The sequence below is a fragment of the Haemaphysalis longicornis genome, unplaced genomic scaffold (assembly GCF_048455015.1).
Source record: "Haemaphysalis longicornis isolate Haplotype H1 unplaced genomic scaffold, Haemaphysalis longicornis Haplotype H1 scaffold_4, whole genome shotgun sequence".
Lineage (NCBI taxonomy): Eukaryota > Metazoa > Arthropoda > Arachnida > Ixodida > Ixodidae > Haemaphysalis > Haemaphysalis longicornis.
In genome coordinates, this window is record NW_027526361.1 from 122,400,746 (window position 1) to 122,422,861 (window position 22,116).

Here is a 22,116-nt window from a genome sequence, read left to right on the forward strand (position 1 = left end):
ATTCATCGTCGCTAACAGATTTTTGCCCGTCTTCGAAAAGCGCCATGTTGCTAACATGATAAAACACCACTTCACATCGATAGTTTGTATCACGACAGCTATTGCTTAATAAAGAGAAATTATTCCTTGAGAAAGCAAGGTCAAAATTTGATTCTAGCTTTGCCACAGGACGGTGAAGGTCCGTGTCTATACATAGCGCTTGCGAGAAGACACGCTATGTTAAATAGGCAGCGGAACTGGGTGCTTTAGTATTTACTGCCAAGGTTTGTCACTTTGGGATGGCACACGTTGAAGCTTAAGAACAGCTCTTCCCTTCTCACTTTTTGTATAGCTGCGGTGCTCCACCATCAGGAAGTATTCACTGCATTGACTGCTCTGAGAACTCCAGTGTTTAATGCTGGTAGGTTTGTCGATGTTACCACTGCAATGTTGAGATGCAGCGGTAGCCACACCAGCTGTACACCACCAGGTGAGCATGTTGTAAAAAAATTACGCCCATCTTCCCGCGAGGGAACCCTTGTGTGATGCGAGGCATCGGGGGGTTAAATTGGTGTTTCCGTTGGGTTGATTCTCTAAATCGGGTGAAACGTGTTGTGACGCGAAGTCGAACGAGAGCGAGCGCTGACTGAAGCGCCGCAGCGCGCTACCCGCTTTATATTCACAGCGCCTGAAGGATAGGAGACAGCGCAGGAGAGTCGCGCATGCGCGCACTTGCGCGGCGGGAGGGGAGCGAAGCGAGCGAAGCGCGCGCACGCAGCTGTTGTTTATGATAATGCGACGGAGTGAGAGTGTTGCGTACAGCTGTCGGAGAGAAGAGCGGAGGAGAGTCGCGCCTGCGCAGGTGGCGTGCGGACGCCGCCGACGCTGACGCCGACGCAGGGGGGACATGCCTCAGAGCAAGAGATGCGTCGCATCTAAAAAAGATCATGCGTTGTTTAAGAAATTGTACCCAGCTGTTTTATCAGAACAACTCACAAGAATTTTTCGTGTGTTGGTCGAGAAATTGACTGCCGCTGTTTTTTTGGTAAAAATCATTTTACAATCTTTTATAGTTTTAGAATCTTTCATGTGTCGGTCAAGCAACTCAAAACCGGTGTTTGTTTTGGAAGGATGACGAGGATCTTTGTAGAACTGAAAACTATGGGAGCATTGTATTATGCAATAATATGAGGCTGTCTAAATGAATAGCTGAAACAATATTGTTGTGTATAGGCTGGGTTCAATGGGGTTGACGTTGAAAACACTAGGCTTCAGTCGTATTGCCCGTAACAGTTTTCTCGCTTCCCCGACAGTCTCATGCATTTGTCTTTTCCCTTGCCCTTCCTGCCATGATAAATGCGATGGAGGTTAAATTCAATCTGTCATCCTTTTTTCTGCTTGTGGGCAACCAATTAGGACGTCACGTTTGCATTGTGCCGGGAACACTTCGTGCCAAAATCTTTTCGACGTGTTTTTTATTGTAGCCTTCTTGAGAACGAATTGCAAGTACTGTTTTCTTATCCTTTTGAAAAAACCAAATTCAGCGAGCATACTAATGAAAGGTTGCTGGTATCCTCGGGTATGTATCGACATTGCTCATTACGGGAAACCTATTCCTCCCAATTTAGTAGTTTTTAACGGGCGTGCCTGTACGTTTACTTCGCCTTTTTGGCCAGTGCGTTCAACAGGCTGACACAAAGACGGACAGAAAGAGCAGAATGGTTTCTTTAGGGCAGACATAAAACAAATATTTGCTCCAAATAGAACAACAATCACCGCGTATCCCTACCTTGTTTCCTCAACACATCTCACCGTGTAACTTTTACGTGCAGTCAGAAGGCGAAAATAACACGGCGTAAACTTTCGGCTGATTTAGAATCCACTAAGCTGTTTTATTCTGCAAGAACCTAAAAAATGTGGTGTGACGGAAGACATGTCTGTTAAGATGAAGCACCGTAAGCACCGTGTATGCGCATTGACCGATTTGACTTCTCATACATGAACCGAAAGCTTGCAAGCTCAGTGGACGAGGTGAGTCAGTTACGATGCGGTGAGAAACGAAGAGCTTACCAAAAATTTGAACAATTCTTGTCCATATATATCAAACTACTCTCGCCCTCTTTAAGGTAGAACTTTCATTGAAAAGCAGCTGATAAGCAGCCTAAATAAAACACTGCAGCTATAGTTTTTATCGCAGGAAGTGTTTTGTACCTGGATACAAGAAAGTATTAACTCTTTCTACTCCACTTTACTGAGTCCTTCAGCCTCAAATATCTTTGTCCATATGCTCACCCGTGTGCCTTTGTGGCTAGGACGACATACTGGTGCTAATTGTGGCCAATTTATTCAGCCTATTTAAAAATGCTTCTCTAACCCAACATGCATATTTTATGACACAACATACACCCTAAAGCACATACGTTTCTCTTCCTAAGCGATTAGAATAACGTTTCCCACGAGAGAACGCTCTTGCTTGTTCAAGTCCAATGATTTCTATTTGCCCGGAGATCGAAGATTTTTTGATGCCCATTTCCATACTCGCTCGTTGTTAGGATGAATACGGAGGGGGTAATATTGACAGCAACTTAATTAGTCGTCAGCTGGCGCTCAGTGCTAGCAGATGGTTGTGAGAGTTTCTTCTTGTAAACAAATTTTCATCATTGTTTATTTTCATTTGAGGAAGCGCTCCTGCGCTGTTGTTGGACCATAATTGTGTGTTACTGACTGACAGTGATATGATAGCTCTACGTTGAATTTTGCTGTACTAATAGACGTGTTTTTCATAATATTGATCGCAGAGTGAACTTTGCCTTTTGTCATTCATTATACAGCTACTGCATAATTTTACTTTGAGGAGTGCATTTACCGTTATTATCCAATTTATAATTTAAAGATATTTTATACTTATTATATATGAATACTAAGTGATAATGTTTAGACGGAAATTTTGGAGGGGATTGGTATAGTTTTTTCTTGACTGGGGCTTTCGTATTAAACAAAACAGACCCCACAGCACACGGCAAACGCCCATGCCCATGGCAGTTTCTCACCACCAATGGTAGGCTTCTTTTCGAGCAACTTTAACAATTTTGGTGACAAGCGTCCAGCGGTTCCAACCCATCAGCTTGCCACTGCCTCAGACTTTTGCTCCGCTTCTGCTGTGGGCTGAAATACACGAGTTCTGTTGTTTGGTCGCTCAAAGCTGTGGGCCGAATTCTACACCAAAGTGAACAGACACTTTGGAGCGTCTGCTGGTAATGTCATTTGTGTCTCCGTAATTCTTCCGTGTGTAGTTTCGCTTACCTAGTTCAGGCTCACTGCCATCTTTTTATGCTACTACGAGAATAAGGGGCGTTTAGGAACAATATAAAATGTTTTAGGTACAGGTATTTCAGTAACGTTGGAGGTCAAGAATTGAAATTGTAGCTATTGATGAAAACTATGTTTTATAAATTTGCCAATTTGAGTATTCATGTATTCATGAGGGTGAGAGGTTAGAATATTAGGTATTGTAGAGCCTGACCTTCAATCCGCTAGTTGGTACTAAGGCAGAAGCCATCGGAACAGAGGGCCTGCGCAATGTTCAGCCACTCTTCCGTTACAGTTCTGCCGTGATTCTAGTCAGCAAGGGCAATATTCTATTGTGAGAGATGATCATAACACAAAAAGAAGGCCAAGAGTTATTTTCCTTTTGGTCGTATTGGTTTCCTTCAAGCATGCAGCGCACCTCGGACAAGCAATTTAAGTTCTCTTAGGGCTAAATTATATAAAGTTACGAATTTCTAATGGTGTTGTTACAGCGGGCTATTTTTTTGGGTACTCAAAAACATTTTTAGACCGAGGTGTCCATCGTCGTTTAGGACCTTTTTACATATAAAAAGTGTATGCCCTGTTCCGCAAAAACTAAAAATTGAAGTAGCTGGACACTTTAACCTATGTTTCTAAAGGGCTTGGTAAGAGGGCCACCACAAAAGTACACAGGAAACGACAAAAACTGCTCATGAAAAAGTGACGGAGGAAAGTGTTGGTGAGGAACATGCCCTCATTATTGTGCCCGTGCAAACGTATGTGGTTTTCCACTCAAGCCGGGCGGAAAACATTCTCGGTGGGAATTATATATATAGCAATGCGTCGACTACTTTTTTGCGAACAGTAAAGTAGGCCCAGACTTTCTCTTCTCTGGTGACCGAAGGATGCAATATCGCATTGCATATGAAGCCCCGAATTAAAGATGCCGCATGTTTGCTTCACCTATTGTTAAGGAATGATGCGTTATATTCGTCCTAATTTGTAAAATCTGTGTCTGTTTATATACTGCTCTGTTCTATCAGAGAATGTTCGGCCGTAAGAGCTTGTTTTAATGTATATTTTTCTTCAGGGTTGGATGGACAACCTTTTTCGGGGAGTTGTAAACTCTTTGTGTTTCTTTTTGTTTTTGTGAGATATCAAGCAACTTTATTTCCACGGGCAACTTCATTCCCAAAGCCTTGGATGACTTTAATACCTACTATAATAAATATACTCTAGAATACAAGTTGAAGGTTATGGAATGCCATTAAAATTTATATTAATATTCTGGTAGAACTGAGATTTTGATAGAAGACTCAAGAGTAGAGTCAGGGGCGCTGTTTTATAAAAGCTGTTAGGTTTAAGTTACAGTTGCCGTGGTGCCATAAAGAAATCTTTGACAACAACAATTGAATGAAGGCATGTGAGAGCAAGAAACAGTTTTATTTTTGAAATGGCAGACAAAGATATAACATTTTTTTACACGTTAAGTGACATATTTTAGTTTCACACAATCTACCTCTACCGGGGTTAACCGCCTTCCCCACGTTTCTTACTTCAAGGCGATAGCTGAAGGTTGACAACCGTGCGTAAAAGAAAGGAGTGTGGTGAAGAGGAAACAAAAGCAGATTTACAACTGCAGCGTGGATATAACAAAATTGGCAAGATATAGAGAACACTTTTCTTTTTTCTAATATTTTTGTGACATTGAGCAAACCAACATTGACTGTGGAGTCTGTCTTATTACTACTAAGTACGTTACCATAAAAATTTAGGAGCGAATGTAAGAAAGTAGAAATATCCCCCTTCTTTCTGGTCTGTTTTATGATCAAAAATATAAAAGTGTAACATCAGCTGCGCCTAGAACGGCGCGGTGCGATCAATAAATGCTGTGAGTAGTTCCAGCATTGCCTCCGGCTGGTCATAAGGCACCATGTGTCCACTATTGCGGACCACCACGAAGCTAAGGTTGTCTACAGTCTTCTTGTAGCCGAGCAACTTTTGCCCGTCCGCACTCCGCCAAATTTTTTGAGGTTCGTGGGCCCAGCGGTCAGCCCGTGACCAGGCCATTCGTGAGAGGAACTGCTCGCTCTGTGTTGTAGGCACGGCAATGTCAAGAGGACCACTGTATACAAGGACGCGATAGCCGTTCTCTAGAAGAACGGTTAGCTGGGGCACAGCAGATCGCAAGAAGTCATCCACAAAATGGCCGTAAACGACGTCACGTGTCGTGGAGAACACTTGCTTTCCGACGTGCAGGGCGCGCCGCATCTCAGGCCGACTAACAAACTGCTTGTAATATCTGACATCCTTCGGCTCGATATCATACAAGTAATTGTAATAGAACTCAAACCCTGTCACATTCTTGAAAAAGGTGGTGTTAGTGGCGATGCCGAAGAATAGGCTATCCATGATCTGGGATGCCAAGCCTGTTTGGCCGGAACGAATGTATTTTATGGCTTCGCCGGCAACACGTGTCATATAATTTGCAGTTGAGCGATCGATGAGCCCGATCCCGTACGAAAATTCGCCGATGTCCAGCATATTGACGGGATCTGTTATGCCGTTGCCGTAGGCGATGCCTTGAAAGTTGATCTTCACCCGCATTGTGTCAGCGTTCTCGTGAATTGCAGCGCCCACTGTAGGCACGTATTTACCTGTAATAGAATGAATAAAGTTGATGCAGTAACAGAACTTACACTTATGGCATCGAAAAGATGATTATGGCATCGAAAAGCTAAAAGTCTCGTTCTTGTAATTTATTTGTTTCTCACAGAAACATCATAGTGGTTTTTTGCAAGCGGCATGCAAAACAAATTCTTTGGTTGTCGTATGCCGCGGAAGCTTTAGGGGTCATTATTGGTGCTTCAGAGGTCATTAATATCTATAATATTTGATTGATTGATTGATTGATTGATTGATTGATTGATTGATTGATTGATTGATTGATTGATTGATTGATTGATTGATTGATTGATTGATTGATTGATTGATTGATTGATTGATTGATTGATTGATTGATTGATTGATTGATTGATTGATTGATTGATTGATTGATTGATTGATTGATTGATTGATTGATTGATTGATTGATTGATTGATTGATTGATTGATTGATTGATTGATTGATTGATTGATTGATTGATTGATTGATTGATTGATTGATTGATTGATTGATTGATTGATTGATTGATTGATTGATTGATTGATTGATTGATTGATTGATTGATTGATTGATTGATTGATTGATTGATTGATTGATTGATTGATTGATTGATTGATTGATTGATTGATTGATTGATTGATTGATTGATTGATTGATTGATTGATTGATTGATTGATTGATTGATTGATTGATTGATTGATTGATTGATTGATTGATTGATTGATTGATTGATTGATTGATTGATTGATTGATTGATTGATTGATTGATTGATTGATTGATTGATTGATTGATTGATTGATTGATTGATTGATTGATTGATTGATTGATTGATTGATTGATTGATTGATTGATTGATTGATTGATTGATTGATTGATTGATTGATTGATTGATTGATTGATTGATTGATTGATTGATTGATTGATTGATTGATTGATTGATTGATTGTACGGTTTAACGCGCCGACGCAACGCAGGCGATGAGGCACGCCGTAGTGGAGGGCTCGGGCTTATGTTGACCACCTGGGGATATTTAGCGCGCGCCGAAATATCGTACACCCGGGCGCTTTTGCTTTTTGCCTCAATCATAAAAGCGGCCGCGGCGGGAGGGTGACGAACCCGCTTCCTCGTGCTCAGCAGCACAATGCCTTGGCAACTGAGCCCCCGCGGCGGATTATAAAAGCATCTTTCTGCTTTTTTTACGGCGACAAGATATTTGGCTTCAACTTTAAGTGCTCATTCTGCAAAAAAACTGACGCTGGTTTCAGGCAAAAGAAAGCGGTCGCCGATACAAAATAATTAAAATACTTTATTTCGTATGCGATTTTATTCAGATTTTATGGCTGAAGCACTGCACCTGAGGCACGACCTATTTTACCATCAATTTTAATAAAAACGAAGGGATTCTTATTTGGCCACACGAAAAAAACGAAGCAATATTTTGAGAAAGCGGCACGCTGTTATGAAGAAGGGATATTTTTTATAAGGTGTAAATCCAGCAACTTCTTTACAGTACTCTGGGACTTTAAAGCGACACGCTGTTTGGTGGTCATGGAGCTCCAAGCATGGACTAGTATGTATTCCGTATTGCATATACAGCAGCTTCGATTCACCATTATTCCCGTTGGAAGGCACGAGTGTGTGCAAGTTTTCAGAAGTGATTCTCACGTGCCTGAAAGTATGGTGAGGCTTCATCGCACTAAAAGAAAATGTTTTTGGTGACGTAGCATCGCGAGTAATGCGGCCAGCGGAATAGCAATGCATGTCAGCTTCTCTCCTTTTTGAGTGAGTGTGCCTAATCCGTGTATTCTTTCGAAACAACATATGAGATTGTCAAGGTTGGGCAACACTCAGGCCTACCACTAGCAAGACGCTGCAAAAAATAGCGCCTGTCTCTGCTTCTACATTCTAAGGCTCGCCAAACGCAATTATACATTCCGGTGCGTGCGGAATCACTATAAAGTAAGCGAGTAAATTTCCCTACTAGGAGTATAGGAGTACTTCTCACACAATTCGTATAAGGCGACGTTGATAGAGAAATTTACAGCTGGAGTACGTGGGATGAAAAGGATGAGTACATTAGGGCTTCACCTTTTACTTATGCTTACTAATTTACCAAGACGAACAAATTGGTGTAGTGGAAACAAAAATTACTCCACTTCATTTTTTTGAAATCACGGGTTACAATACAGGAGAGCACGGCCTAGTCCCGTTGTCTAATACAGCTTTTTTTTCTTGGGCCCCACCACGTCATGCGTACACGCGTGTCCGCAAGTGCTAATAAAGAATTGATGAGTTCATTCATCAACATACAAAACTAATTGTTTCTGGCATGATCTGGGGTTACCGAGTTGCTGCCCGAATAGACGTGGACCCCAGAAGAGCAAAAAAAGAACCAATTCGATACACGCAGGTGGTGTCCCGGTCAAGTGACAGTTAACATTACGCGAAGTGACTACGTACTACCCGCGGTTGAACAGAGCTTCGGTATTGGACATTGCCGATTGCTGTTTCCATTAAATTCTTTCGCGGCATGATTCTCGCGACCTAATTTTTTGAAATTTGTGATTAAGTTCACGTGAACGGTCATGTATTAAGTGCGAATGCACTTCTTAAGCGAGCCTGAATCGTCCGCCGCCGTCGCCCGCATAGCAACAGCTGCGGGTGCGCGCGCTCCTCGTCTTCCCTAGCAACGGGGGGAGATGGGCGCGCGCTACTCTCCTCCTCCTCTCTCCGCTCAGTGACTGCGGGTGTTGGGCGCCTCCTCTTCACTTCGGGCGGGAGAGCTCTCGCTCGCGTAGCGGGCGCTCCGCATTCCGACGCGTGAGGGCGCTCGTGTAGCGGCCGCGTGGCGCGGGAGGGTATTAGTCGAGCGCGCGCCGTCGTCGAGAGCGGTCGCTGGTCCTGCATCTCGATAACGATGATGGCGGACCGGGCAACGGTACCAGCAATAACGAGTGAAATATCTTTCTTTGTAGTTGTGTGCGTGTGTGTAATCTCTCGACTACTCATTAAGATCACGATATCCACCGTAATCGCGCAATCAACAACCGTGCATTCGCACTTACACACTCTCCCCCTCGGGGAAGTGCCAGGGAATTTTTTCCCCGGATTACAAAGGCGTCATTCTCATTTATTACACGTGACTTGCTTCCTCCAGAATGATTGTCACCGGGCCATGTTGCTGGGGGCAATAACGTCACGTTTGAAAGCGAATAACACATAGCATTGCAGTTTTAATGGAATGAGTTTTGTTCCGCTAAACGCCTTGTGCATGCAAACTAGATAAAGGTGCTTGATAAAATTATGCTCATTATATTTCAAGCTTGGTAATATATTTTGAGTTCAGTTAACCGGGTATTTGTTACTTTACCTCTTTAGCTGGCAAAACAAAATTCTCATTCAACCCATACACCCTCCCGCAGTGATGATAAAGTTAGCCTGCCCGCTTCCTCAAAAACATAAAAATGCTAGTTTTCGTTGATTGATTGAAGGATTGATTGATTTATTGATTGAGCGACTGATTGATTGATTGATTGATTGATTGATTCATTCATTCATTCATTCATTCATTCATTGATTCATTCAATGACTGACTTACTGACTGACTGACTGTTTGATTGATTGATTGATTGAGCGACTGTTTGATTGATTGATTGATTGAGCGACTGTTTGATTGATTGATTGATTGAGCGACTGTTTGATTGATTGATTGATTGAGCGACTGATTGATTGAGCGACTGATTGATTGATTGATTGATTGATTGATTGATTGATTGATTGATTGATTGATTGATTGATTGATTGATTGATTGATTGATTGATTGATTGATTGATTGATTGATTGATTGATTGATTGATTGATTGATTGATTGATTGATTGATTGATTGATTGATTGATTGATTGATTGATTGATTGATTGATTGATTGATTGATTGATTGTGGGGCTGAACGTGCTGAAGCTACAGTAGGTCTATCAGCATCGTCATAGTGGGGGATCTGGATTTAATTTGAGAACCTGGGACGTTTAACGTAGACGCCAATCTCGACCCTCGGGATTTTTCGCGTTCAGCCTCGAACAGAAAAGCAAACACTGCGGACGGAATTAAACCTGCTTCTTTGGGCTCAGCAGCACAACGCCATATCCATTAAACCGGCACGGTGAGTAATATTGAGAGTTTTGGAAATGAGACTAGATGTTTCCCATTCACTCATTCGTGTGGAACTGGCACGAATATGGCGATTCACTTTTAACAGGCCTATATACCTCACGCCCACACATTATTATGTCTGGATAGAGCAGAGTTTTAACAAGTTGCCGTACTGCCGGTTATCAGGGAGATCAGCACCATGCTTCGAGGTTTGCTGCCTGGTATATATTATGCAGAAGTAACTGCTTCATGCAGTGTTCTCTAAAGAACGCCAGCTGCAGTACAAGGTTGTTCAAGTAGTTTTTTTTTTTTCACATTCCCCAGCAGCCTTTCTCTCATCTTCAATAGGCATTATGGTGTTAACATGCTATAACTCCGTTTCACCACAAGAGTTTGGATCACAACAGCAAATGCGTAATGAATAATGTTATTTCCGCACAAATGAAAGCCAAAATTTGATTTGAACTTCGCCATGGGGACTTCGAACATGCTTCTCTATACATTGCGGCGATAAGATACGGTGTGTTGGACGGCGCTGTGTGCCTGCTAGCTTTGGTGTTTACTTTCACGTTTTTTTTTAATTTCGTCCCGCACACGATAAAACTGTAATGGAATTCTTGCTTACTCAGGATTTTATCGCTAGCTCGCGCTAGTACCACGAAGTGTTCACTACTTTGACTGCTCTGGCAACTCGGGTGTTAAGTGCCAGCAGGTCTCTATGCTGCCACCACACCTTCGAACTGCAGGGGCAGTCAAAGCAGTTCTACACCACCTGGTGGGGGCACTGCAAAAAAACAAAAGGTTGTGTGTCGGTTTAGCTAGTGAATGCGGCTGTTTTTTTACCTAAAAAACTCACAAGAACATTTCATATATCGCTCAAGCAATTGAATGCCGCTGGTTTTTTTAAGGTAGACGAGGATCTTTGTAGAACGAAAAACTATGGCAGCCGTGTTTTGTGCAATTGTATGAGGCTGTCTGAATGAAGAGCTGAAATAAAAAAGGATTGCCGTGTTCCGTCTAGATTTGCTCGAATTGACGTGGAAAACGCGAGGCTTTGGCCACTCTTGCCTCCTCGTAACGGACTTTTCTTGCTCCCGCTTCAGTCGCACCCACATTTGCGCTCCCTTGTCTGGCCTCCCATGATGAATATGATGGAGGTTCCCCAAAGTCAATTCTATCTTCATTCGTTGGCGCTGGTCGTGCGCTACAATTTTAGACGTTTTGTTGGCATTGTGCTGAGAACTCTTCGTGCCAAATGTTTTTATTTCCGTGTTTTCTCTCACCACACCTTTCCTTGAGAACGCATTGAATGCATTCATTTCCTTTACTTCTAAAGAGGCCCAGTTCAATGCGTATTCGAATGAAAAGACGCTGGTAGCCTTGGTTATGTACTCATGTTGCCTTAAATAAACGTGCGGTTTTCTTTGCGCTTATTATGTAGACAAGTATGGGCGGTCGCTCCAGTCTTAGTAGTTTTCAGTGTTCTAGCCAAGAATTAATCCGTGGTCAAACATTACTTGACCTTTTTTTTGCCATGCCATTTAATAGACTGACACAAAGACGGGCACAAGAGCAAAATGTTTGCATTTAGTTATACCAGGGACGTGTATGTTCTGAAAATACAGCACAAACTAGCCCGTAGGATAAATATCTTTCGCCACGACATCTCACTGGGTCACTTTCAGGGGCAGTGACAAGGCGAAAATTGCACCGCCTAAAGTTCTGACTGGTTTAGCCGTTTTATTGTGCAGAAACTAGACAATCTGCTGCAGAGAAGATCCATTTCTCTTTATGGAAACCACCGTCAGCACCGTCTATGCGCAGTGACAGACGCTACTTCTGTTAAATAAAGAAAGTGCCCGGAATCTTAGGGGACCGAGTGAATGGCCCAGAAGTAAAATACATTGAGAAATGAACAGCTTACAAAAGAACTTGAACAAATTTCATTTTTACATATTTATGAAACCAGCTTCGCCCTCTTTTCACTAGAGCTTTCATTGACTAGCACCGGACGAACAGCCTAAAGAAAAGATCATCAAACATAAAATTACCCAGTCCATCGTGTACGCAGATTCCTTAAGCGTTGTGCATGCACTGTCATACACCTTCTAAAAACTATGGGGTCAATCTTTTTTAAAGGTTTTAATGACCGCATATGCCTCAAATCTTGAAATTGCTATAGGCTGGGTACCAAGGCACCGTAGAATCCCGGGCAGTGAAGCTGCCGATGAAAAGGCTCCTGCGACTTCTGTCATGAACACAGTTGACATACCAACATTACCTTACACTGACTTCAAGAAACACAGCAATGTACCGCTTTGTAACACACGGCAATCCCACTAGACTCAACAAACAGAAAACAAACTACAAGCAACAAAACCACACTTAGAATGCTACACAACTGGATCACACTACTGACAAATTGAAGTGGCCTTGTCTAGGCTACGGATAGGCCACACACATGTGGCGCACTCCGACCTGCTCACTGGATCTTCAAGACACCTGTGTAGCGGGTGTGGGAAGGGCCTATCCGTATTCCACATCCTAATCCCATGCAAGGCACTTGACACAACATGACACTAGCATGTCCCCGAACTCTACAGACGATACATTCCACTGCACCTATCATACTTTTTAGCCGACGAACCAATGTTTATAGTCAACGTGTTCTTAAGTTTCTGGCTGAGATAAAATTTCTGCGGCGTTTGTATTATCACGCGTAATCATTCTGGCCTTATAAATCAGTAATGTAAATTGTCTTTTGTTTCATTATACTTTGTGTTATTCACAGGCTCTTCAATTTAAGCTTGTATCACTTACTAAATAAGTCGTTCTTTGGCGTTCTTTGCCCATGTTAGCCTTGCGTCATTAAACATCAGCTATCATATTAAAGAAAAAATTCCATCTGTAATTATAACCGCAAGAAGTATATCGTACGTTGACCTAACAAAGCATTAGCTCTATCTGCTGGATTTTACGGCATCATTCGACCTGAACTTCTGATCTCAACTTGTTCTCCGGGTGTCGTTGTGGCTAGGACGAAAAAAAAAACACTGTTCCTACTTATGGCCAATTTATGCTTCCCTCACAAATCATGCACTCTAAAACACAATCGTGTCTTTTAATCAATGACTCTGATCTAATTTCCCGCGACAGAGCGACCTTACTTCTTCAAGCCGAACGATTTGGATTGCGGCGGATAATCGACGATTTCTAATGGTCGTTTTCGTTGATTGATTGATTGATTGTAGGGTTTAACGCGCCGACGCAACGCAGGCGATGAGGCGCACCGTAGTGGAGGGCTCCAGATTAATTTTGACCACCTGGGGATCTTTAACGTGCGCCGAAATCTCATACACACGGGCGTTTTTGCTTTTCGCCTCCATCAGAAAAGCGGCCGCCGCGGCCGGGAATCGAACCTGCGACCTCGTGCTCAGCAGCGCAACACCTTAGCCACTGAGCCACCGCGGCGGGTTGGTCGTTTTCGTACATGCTGGTTGCGGGAATGCATACCGAAGCAGGTGGAAACAGTGGCAGACACTTAAAAAAAACTTCTCGTCAGTATACGTTGTGCGCACGCAGATTGTCGTCAGACCTTGTTCTTGTAAACAAATTTTCACCCATGTTTATTTTCATTTGGGAAGGGCTCCTGCCAGATTTTGTGGGAGCTTAATTTTGTTTTCTGATTGACAGCTATGTGGTTGCTCCGTGTTAGATTTTGCTGTACTATTGCAGGTGTTTTTTTGTCAATACAGATCTCCGTGTGAACTTCGTCATTCTCGCCAGTCACCATTGAGCTACTGCATAATTTTACTGTGACGAGTACCTTTTACATTAGTATACAAAATTATGATTATAGAGATATTTTATACTCATTGTGTTTGAATGCTCAGGAATAATCTCTAGACAGAAATTATGGTGGCCTATAGTTTTTTTCGTTGACCCGGGCTTTCGCAATATTCAAAAGAGGCCCTGCAGCACATGTTCTTTGCGACCAGCAAAAAAGTCTTTACTTGCTTGTAGCCTTCTTCGCGGGATATGTTAGCCGTTATATATTATCTACTAATAAAAACATACATTAGGTGAGGAAATCGCACGATTTCATTCCTTTATACTCCGAAGTCGAATTGGTCGGGCCTCCAGGAATCTGGCAATCCAATCAGTGTCCAGCCAGTGACATATTATCTCGATCGTGGTGTCCCTCAGGGCTCGATTTTGGGTCCCCTGCTCTTCAATGTAGCCATGCTTACTGTGGCCCAAGAGCTTGAAACCAATACTGGTGCCCGCTACAGCATTTATGCGGACGACATCACCATTTGGACAGAGGGACGGGACTACAGTGGGAATATTGAAGATATGGCCACCGAGCTGCAGGCTGCGCTAATTGCACTTGAGGAAACACTTCCAAAACTAGGACTTACATTAGCGCCGGAGAAAACGGAACTCCTCTTTGTCAATGGAAGGCGGAGTGCCCTCCTGGCAGGGGAGGCAATCACGTTAACACTGGGGCAACATGGAATCAAGACTAAGCATGGACATGTCAGAATTCTCGGCATTCCTTTACACAGCTGCAACACGGGCCGCCATTGGATCATGGAACTCAAAAGGCAATGGTCTGCGGTCCTACACGCAATCAAACGCGTTTCCAACAAGTTCGGCAGAACACGACAGACAGCCTGCACTATCCTTTTGAGATCTATTGCAATTGGTAAGATCACCTACGGGGGTACAGTCGTAACCCTGTCGAAAACAGCTGAAAAGACATTGCAAGTACTTCACCGACACATCCTTCGGACTATCACGGGGCTTCCCAAGTTCACCGATCTACGAAAGCTTCGGGACCTTGCACCCCTACCGCCAATCGAGGACATCCTCAGAAGCGCTCAGTCGTCATTGGACAACCGGCTGCACCTCACAATACAGGGCCAAGACACCTTGCTTTGGGACACCCGACGAGTCTGTACAGAAGCCCGGGTTACTCCAGGCGAAACAACCACCTTGAGTTTCCCTACCCTGCACCCCTCCAAGACTTGCACGACCCCCGCAAATGACGCCACTTCAGCCAGAGAGAACCTCTCCCATAGGCACAATCAGCACAGCGCCAATGCAGTATTTACTGACGCCGCTCTTAATGAATTTCGCCTGGCCTTGGCCTGGTACAAACCCTCGACAAGAGAAGCCAGACGTTAAGTCTGCACACTGGACCACGCAACACCTGCACAAGCAGAACTTTTGGCTATCTGGACAGCTCTGAGGGACAACACCGGGCCTTCCGTCATATATACAGACTCATTTGAGGCACTACGTAGTATTGAGGACCCAAAAACAGACGACGCCACTGCTCAACGCATCCGCCAGATACTCCAGCACAAGCAGAGGAACGACATTGACGCCAGGGTCAGCTGGACGCCGGGACACGTCGGGGATCACGGGGGTGGTAACAAGGTGGCACATGGTCTTGCCACCTCACAATCTGGAGTTATACCTGTACATCTCCAGCCTCTCCTGCTCGGATCCCCCGACCTCCGCGATCACCCCTACGCGGACTCACTGCCAGGCGGCCACTTCGAAATGGCGCGAGTACGACGCTACCTCCAGTTTCTTCACCGCGAGAGATTAAAAAACATTACCCCTCCACAAATCTTTAAGAATTTACCCCTCAGCCGATCGCAAGAAATATTTATTAACAAAGTACTTGCCAACACGGCCACTACACCTCATATGATCCATAAGTGGCAGACACTTGCTGACCGGAAGAAGGGCATTGGCCCCGCTGCCCCCTGCACATGTACCTTCTGCCACACTGTGTGTGAAGCAAACATGGACCATCTTATTCTGCACTGCTCCGCTTTTGATCTTCATAGACTAAACCATAGTGTTTTTCAAAATTCAAATATGGAAGCATTATATAGGGACATTCTCGAACATCCTCAACACCTGGTGACCTTAGCTGAGTTTGGCGTTGCCAGTGGCCTGGCGAGCGTGATTTAGTGGGTGTCTACCTCCCTCCCTATTCCCCCTCTTCCCCCTCCAGCGACCTTCGGTCCTCCCCTTCCTAATAAAAGAATTTATCATCATCATCATTCCTTTATATAGATACCTATCAGGTTATGCTCAATGATTGCTATCTGGAAAAAGTGAGCGTAAGGAGGCGACGAGTTTGAAGGAGTTTGTAAAATCTCAAAGGCGATTAGTCATGTTTCTGAAAAATGTTTGGCCGTGCTTAGGGCTTTCTCAGTGAAAGGTCCCTGCAGCATACTTTGTAATGCCGCACAACGTGTTGAAGCAGTTCAACGTAGAGAGCCGCCTCTAATGTGATACAAAGCATTAAGTTAATCAACCCCCTCTTTTCCGCCCCGCCCAAAAAATGCGTTGGCGCACTACCCGTTCTTTACGCCTCCAATACACAAAACCGACTACCTACAGAACGGGTAATGATAAAATTCGAAACACCCATTAAAAGTCTACATTACTAAAAAAGTGCCTAAATATAAAATGGACAAATGATAATACGTGCTCTGCTTGGAAATACCTGCGTTGTTTTTTTGTTCCCGTCAGTTAGAACCACCACTGTGCAAGTGAAGGACATTTATAGCGATAGAAAAAACCAGCCATTAAATTATGTTTTTCAAAGAGAAAGGCTTTTCTGCTATGATTTAACGCATCGTGAAGATATAAAGTCAGAAGATCAGTGTAAAAAGCTGGTGGTATAAAACAAGAAAATCTACAAAACTATATGCAATCATTTGCATGATGGAAAATGCAATAAAATATTGGCTTTTTTCGTAAATAGCTGATGCGATAGGAACATCTTTTACTCGTCGGGTTGTTGTGTGCAGTTGCCACGATGAAATTTGGGGAGTAATATTTGCTATCAATGCGGAAACAACTCTAGCTCTTCACGAATAGGTCCTATAGGAGGCGTTTGATGGCGTCTATAGCGTCGGAATCACGATCAACTAATTCAGGTTGCAAGTTCCGCATCACAAGACTTCACATACCAGCGTAGGATTCTCCAGAGAGGTAAAATTCGTTGTCAGCCAACTCGCCGAACAGCGTGAAGAACTGTTGCAGGAACTCGAGCATGTCGCGGCCGACGTCGGTCATATTGCGGGCGTAGCCAGCCTCGTTCTCGGTGAAGCTGTACCCCGCACCCACCGGCTGGTCCACGTAGAGCATCGAGTAGCGCTGTGCCCACGTCAGCTGGCGGAACTCAGCCCTCGTACTGCCTTCTGCCACTCGGTATGGCCCGTGCTCGGCGAAGAAGCCCAACAGCGAAGTGGTGCCCGGTCCACCTTGCAGCCAGAGTATTACGGGGGCATTCTGCGGGTCGCTCTGTGAGGGGTGATAACGGACAATTATCGGTCGCCGTATTTTGTACGCACCTTTGGTTTGGCAAATGATCTTCACGGGATATCAACTTCCGCCTGCGCTGGCCAACAGAATTCGTAAAGTGTCACGGGGAAAGAATAAACCCTGTAAGTTGGGCTAATCGGCTCAACGTGATCGTGAATACATCACACAACACACAAAAACAAGAAATCGGTACGCGCAGCGCGGACTTTTAGCAAGACAGCACTGCCTCTGACGAAGACAGCTCAGCTTTTATAATCAATTTCTGACGCTGCTCTTTTACATCGGGCTCCACGTAGGGACAAAAGGTTGAAAGCCTTATTTTCTTGATAGGATGATCCTTTTCCAATTAGCCAATACTGTCTGCAGAATGCCCAGCGTTTCAATGTGTACAGCTCTGCTTTTGTCGGTCTTGTTACTGGCACTGTTAAAAACTTAACGCAGGGAAACGTTTTAAATGGCTAAAGAGGGCTCTCCCACACTCTCGAATGCCGTGAAGAGCATTTTCGCACGCAAATGTGTGGAAGTTACTAAAAAAAGAGCCCATCGTTACCGGTATACCCATCCGACAACTGCAGACGCTAATGACTTCTTATTATTATTTATTTATCTATTTATTGTTTATTTATTTATTTGTTCGTGTATTTGTTTGTTTGTGTGTTTGTCTATTTAGTTGAATAACCCAAGGGCCCAAACAGGCATTTTATAGCTGTGGCAGGGGGGAGACGCAGGTAAACCTCACCAAAGACAAATTTGCGAGCGAAGGCCGATGAATTATGGTGAATCGTCTGAAAAAAAAACATTGAAAATGGCCGGCGCAGAGTGACACGAGACAAGATTCAATATGGTCCGTAAGGGGAGATATGCTTTGGTTTTGGAAGATTGAGGACAGAATAAATGGAGCAGCTTTGTTTTGTAACAATTCAATCGCGTTAATGAGACCTTTCGATGAGGATGCCATATTATTCCCGCATATCCTAGAGGAGGGCGCGTGAAAGAACTGTACGAGTGGAGCTCCGTTTCAGAGTCAGAAAGATGATGGCGACGCTTGAGCAAACCAAGTGTTTTAAGCGCCTTAACGTAATTTTCTCTGTATGAGGAATCAAGCTTAAGTTCGAGGTGAATGTGATACCAAGGTATTGATAGGAGAAAACAGAATTTCAGAACTATTTGGCTCCCTGCCAAAGAAAATTGCACGTGTTTTGTTTTTTACCTTTATTCCACTTACCATCGTTAGCACCATTCAGTTAATTTTGATTAATTGTGCCGTAGTGCAGTCGCGTAACCTGTTCTAATATAATTATTTTCAAATTACGCAGGCGTCCGTCGGGGAATAGGTGAGGTCACAAGGATGTATAACTAACTCTATTATAATATAAATTCCAAACAGAAGAGGGGTAGCACAGACCCCTGAGGGATACCAGAGTAATCACACACAGGGCTGGAGACAGTCAATTAATTTTGCTGATGGCAATCGGTTTTGTTAAGAAGTTTAATACAAGTTGTTGTGCTTCTGCCAAGATTAAGGTTTCCAATTTAAATACTTACGCACGTATGAGAAAGTCAATCAAAAGCCTTCGATAAATCAATAAAGACGGCATCAGTTCAAAGTGACATGTGCTGTCAAACGTGAAGGTCTGTAACCGGGGCAGTAAACTTAGCATGACAAGTGGGATGTTTTCTAAATTCGTGCTAGATGTTGAAAAGGAAAGTGTTCTTATTGAGGTGGGTGACTATACGCATGAAAAAATATTTTCAAGTAACTGGGAGATAATGGAGGTAATTGAGATAGTCCTAGAGTTTATAACAACAGTGTTGTCGCTGAATTGAAACAAAAATAATGTTTGAGCAAATTTCTACTCCTCTGGCAAACGACCTTAATCAAGTGATTGTTGAAATAATAGCGATAGCAGGTAAGCTGAGTGGGGCTGGTTCTTTTAGGAGCTTTACAATTTTATTGTCAGGTCTAGGTGTAGTCTTCTATGCGGTCAATGGCGCAGGCGATGCCATGGGCTGTAATTACAATTGGTGCGAATCTGTGAGGTGTGTTCGGCTGTGGCACTGCCACTGCGAGGTAACTCAGCTGTGAAAACGTGAGCAAAGGCTTTGCTAAATTTCTCGGTGCAATCTCCCAGCGGGGGAGCATCATCAGTAGCATTATTCAGAACAGGTACTGTGCGGATGTTTTTTGGCTTTACAATATTACAGAATTTTTGGGGGTCATTTTCATTAGGCTTGATAGCGTAACAATAAAATAAATGTGTTTTGCCTCACTAATTGCCTGTTCAGGTAAAGTAGAAAACCTTTTATACCTCTGCGAGTCTTCGCAATCATTTCTGTACGTTCTTTCTGTACCCTCTATCGTTCGTTTAAATGCCGTTGTACATCACGAATTAACCATGGGTCGTTCGTCCTGGAACTTATTCCCATTTTGGGCACGCAAGTTGAATCTATAACTTTTATTTTGTCACGACAGATTGACCACTTTTGCTTGAATCCTGAAAGCCAATATCAAGCTCGGTAGTTTAAGAAAGTAGCATATGGCTCATTTTAGATGCAAAGCATCTCTTGCTCTCCGCTCCGTCGTCCGTCGTCAGTCGTCCGTCCATCCACCGGCCCAGGAAGACACCGGCAACTCTGCCGCCCCATGAGCCCTTTAGGGGAAGCGTTCTCGCCTCGTGCCGGCCCAGGAAGACACCGGCAACACTGTCGCTCCAGGAGCCATTAAAGGGTAAGACACCACCGGGCATTCAACATGCCGAGCATGCGCAGTGGGGGTGTGGACGGCGCAACAATGATAAAGGAGGGAAATAGCCCCGTCGCATCTTATAAAATTACACCAACTCTCCGTAGGGGAACCCATTTCTTAGTTCCTGTAAGTGAAAATTGTGGTAGTTACCATCAAAACCTAACTGTAAATATAACGGTAGCTACGTACATCAACCTAACGGAAACGACGAACTGAAAACTAATGGGCCCTTGAATCGACCCCTTGGATGCTTTGCATACTACTCAGGGTTCCCCTACGAGAAGATGGCGTAATTTCTATTTTGTTGCTTTGTCGGTGCGGGCGTAACTGAAGATTTGCTTCTGTGTTTCAGTTTTGATAGCTCGCAGGATTGTTACAAAGCAAGGGATCGCTTATTGTCACTTATCGCACCCATAACAAGCACGTTTTTTACGTCGGGTTGATTCGTTCACAAAATATTTGTGTAAGTTTGTGTTAATATAGGCAGTGAAGGAAACTGACGTATTCGAAGTGGTTATTCTGCACAGTAAGAAAATATGTGGACCATTCTATTCTGGGTACGTTAAATCGCCTACCATGATTATTACGGTACTTCGAAATTTATATAAGATTCTGCATATATTGTGGCACAAAATGTGAACAAACTCGGTGCTAGTTTCAGGATACGTTATCAGGCACCCAGGACGAGAAGTGTACGGTCTATGTGAGCCCTCCACTAGACCGGGAGTGCTGGAACTGCTAGAACGCGCCGACGCTACACAGGCGATGAGGCGCGCCTTACTGGAGGGCTCCTGATTAATTTTGAAGACCTGCATTACAATAATGTGCGCCGAAATCTTGAAAACACGGGCGTTCTCGCGTATCGCCTTCATCAGTAAAGCGGATACCACTAACGGGAAACAAACCGCGTACTTGGGCTCAGCAGCTAAACGCCTTAGCCACTGAGACCCTTCAACGATAATCTACAAACATGATCTTTACCAGGAACACATGGTGGGGAGTCCCATTATTCACAGGCGCCTTATCATCCATAACGCGGTTGCGATGCTCTTTTTGTTGTCTTTTTAAACGAATTCTGAGCTCTATGCTGTATGCCTGATTAGCATGGCGCATGCACAGGGCGTCTCAGGCCTTGGAGCCTTGGGGTTTTTGCCCAAGGCCAGGAAACTATTGGGGTAGAGGTATGCAGCTTTCCTGTAAAACGCGAGAAGAGCAAGGGGGTTTCAGTAGGCCTGCAACGCGAGCTCACTTCATCAGAGGCATTTGTCAGACAGAAAAGAATGGGTGTTGTATACCATACACAACAATGTACCTTCGTCAGCTGATCTGAAAGCCTAGTAAGAAAGCAGGAGGACAATACTAGGCTCCCGATGACCATCGACCCACAGATGTTCCTTTTGTTCATTACTTACAAGTTCAGGTACTCAACATCCCGCGAATGAGCACTCTCTCAGAAAAAGAATATCTGCACCATTGGTACTCTACTCACCAGTGAAGGCACAAACCAGAAGAACAGGTTGCTGTTGTATTGCGGATTCACCGTTATGTACCCGGAATAGCTAAGCACTTGTACGTCGGCAGGGATGTCGCCTACTTTGGACAAGCTTTTAGCCTCTTCCAGGCGACCTTCATTGATAAACGGGGTAAGGTACAGCGTCTCGCCTGCAAAAAGAAACCGCCGGTGGTTGGCATGAAACTGCACCCACTGGACCAGGGACGCTCCCTCTAGGCAATAATGAACACGCACCGCGACTAAAAACAAATATGCTGTGCTCAAAATAAGGAATATCTGGACTTCAAAAGCAGTTTTGAAGTCCGAAAATTAGCGCTGCAGGAAACACGAAGAGAATTACTGGTTTATATGCTGTACACAAACGCAAACGCACGTATTTATTCACCCACTTTCTTTCAAACATTCGCTTTTAAATGTTT

At 43.8% G+C, this 22,116-nt stretch overlaps 1 protein-coding gene across 3 annotated transcripts in view; it reads right to left on the reverse strand.

Annotated features, from left to right (window-relative positions):
- Positions 1–4,748: 4,748 nt before the first annotated feature.
- The window catches only part of LOC144179357 (venom serine carboxypeptidase-like), a 31,913-nt gene continuing 14,545 nt past the window's right edge, over positions 4,749–22,116 (reverse strand). Inside the window, exons 4-6 of one of the 3 annotated variants that reach the window (XM_077707678.1) lie at positions 21,674–21,846; positions 17,084–17,417; positions 4,758–5,924 (exon numbers count right to left, since the gene is read on the reverse strand). In XM_077707678.1, the coding sequence (XP_077563804.1) occupies positions 5,128–5,924; positions 17,084–17,417; positions 21,674–21,846 (1,304 nt within the window). In that variant the 3' untranslated portion in view covers positions 4,758–5,127. Of the gene's footprint in view, positions 5,925–17,083; positions 17,418–21,673; positions 21,847–22,116 lie in introns of all 3 variants that reach the window. The other 2 variants (XM_077707680.1, XM_077707679.1) reach the window with 2 other exon arrangements.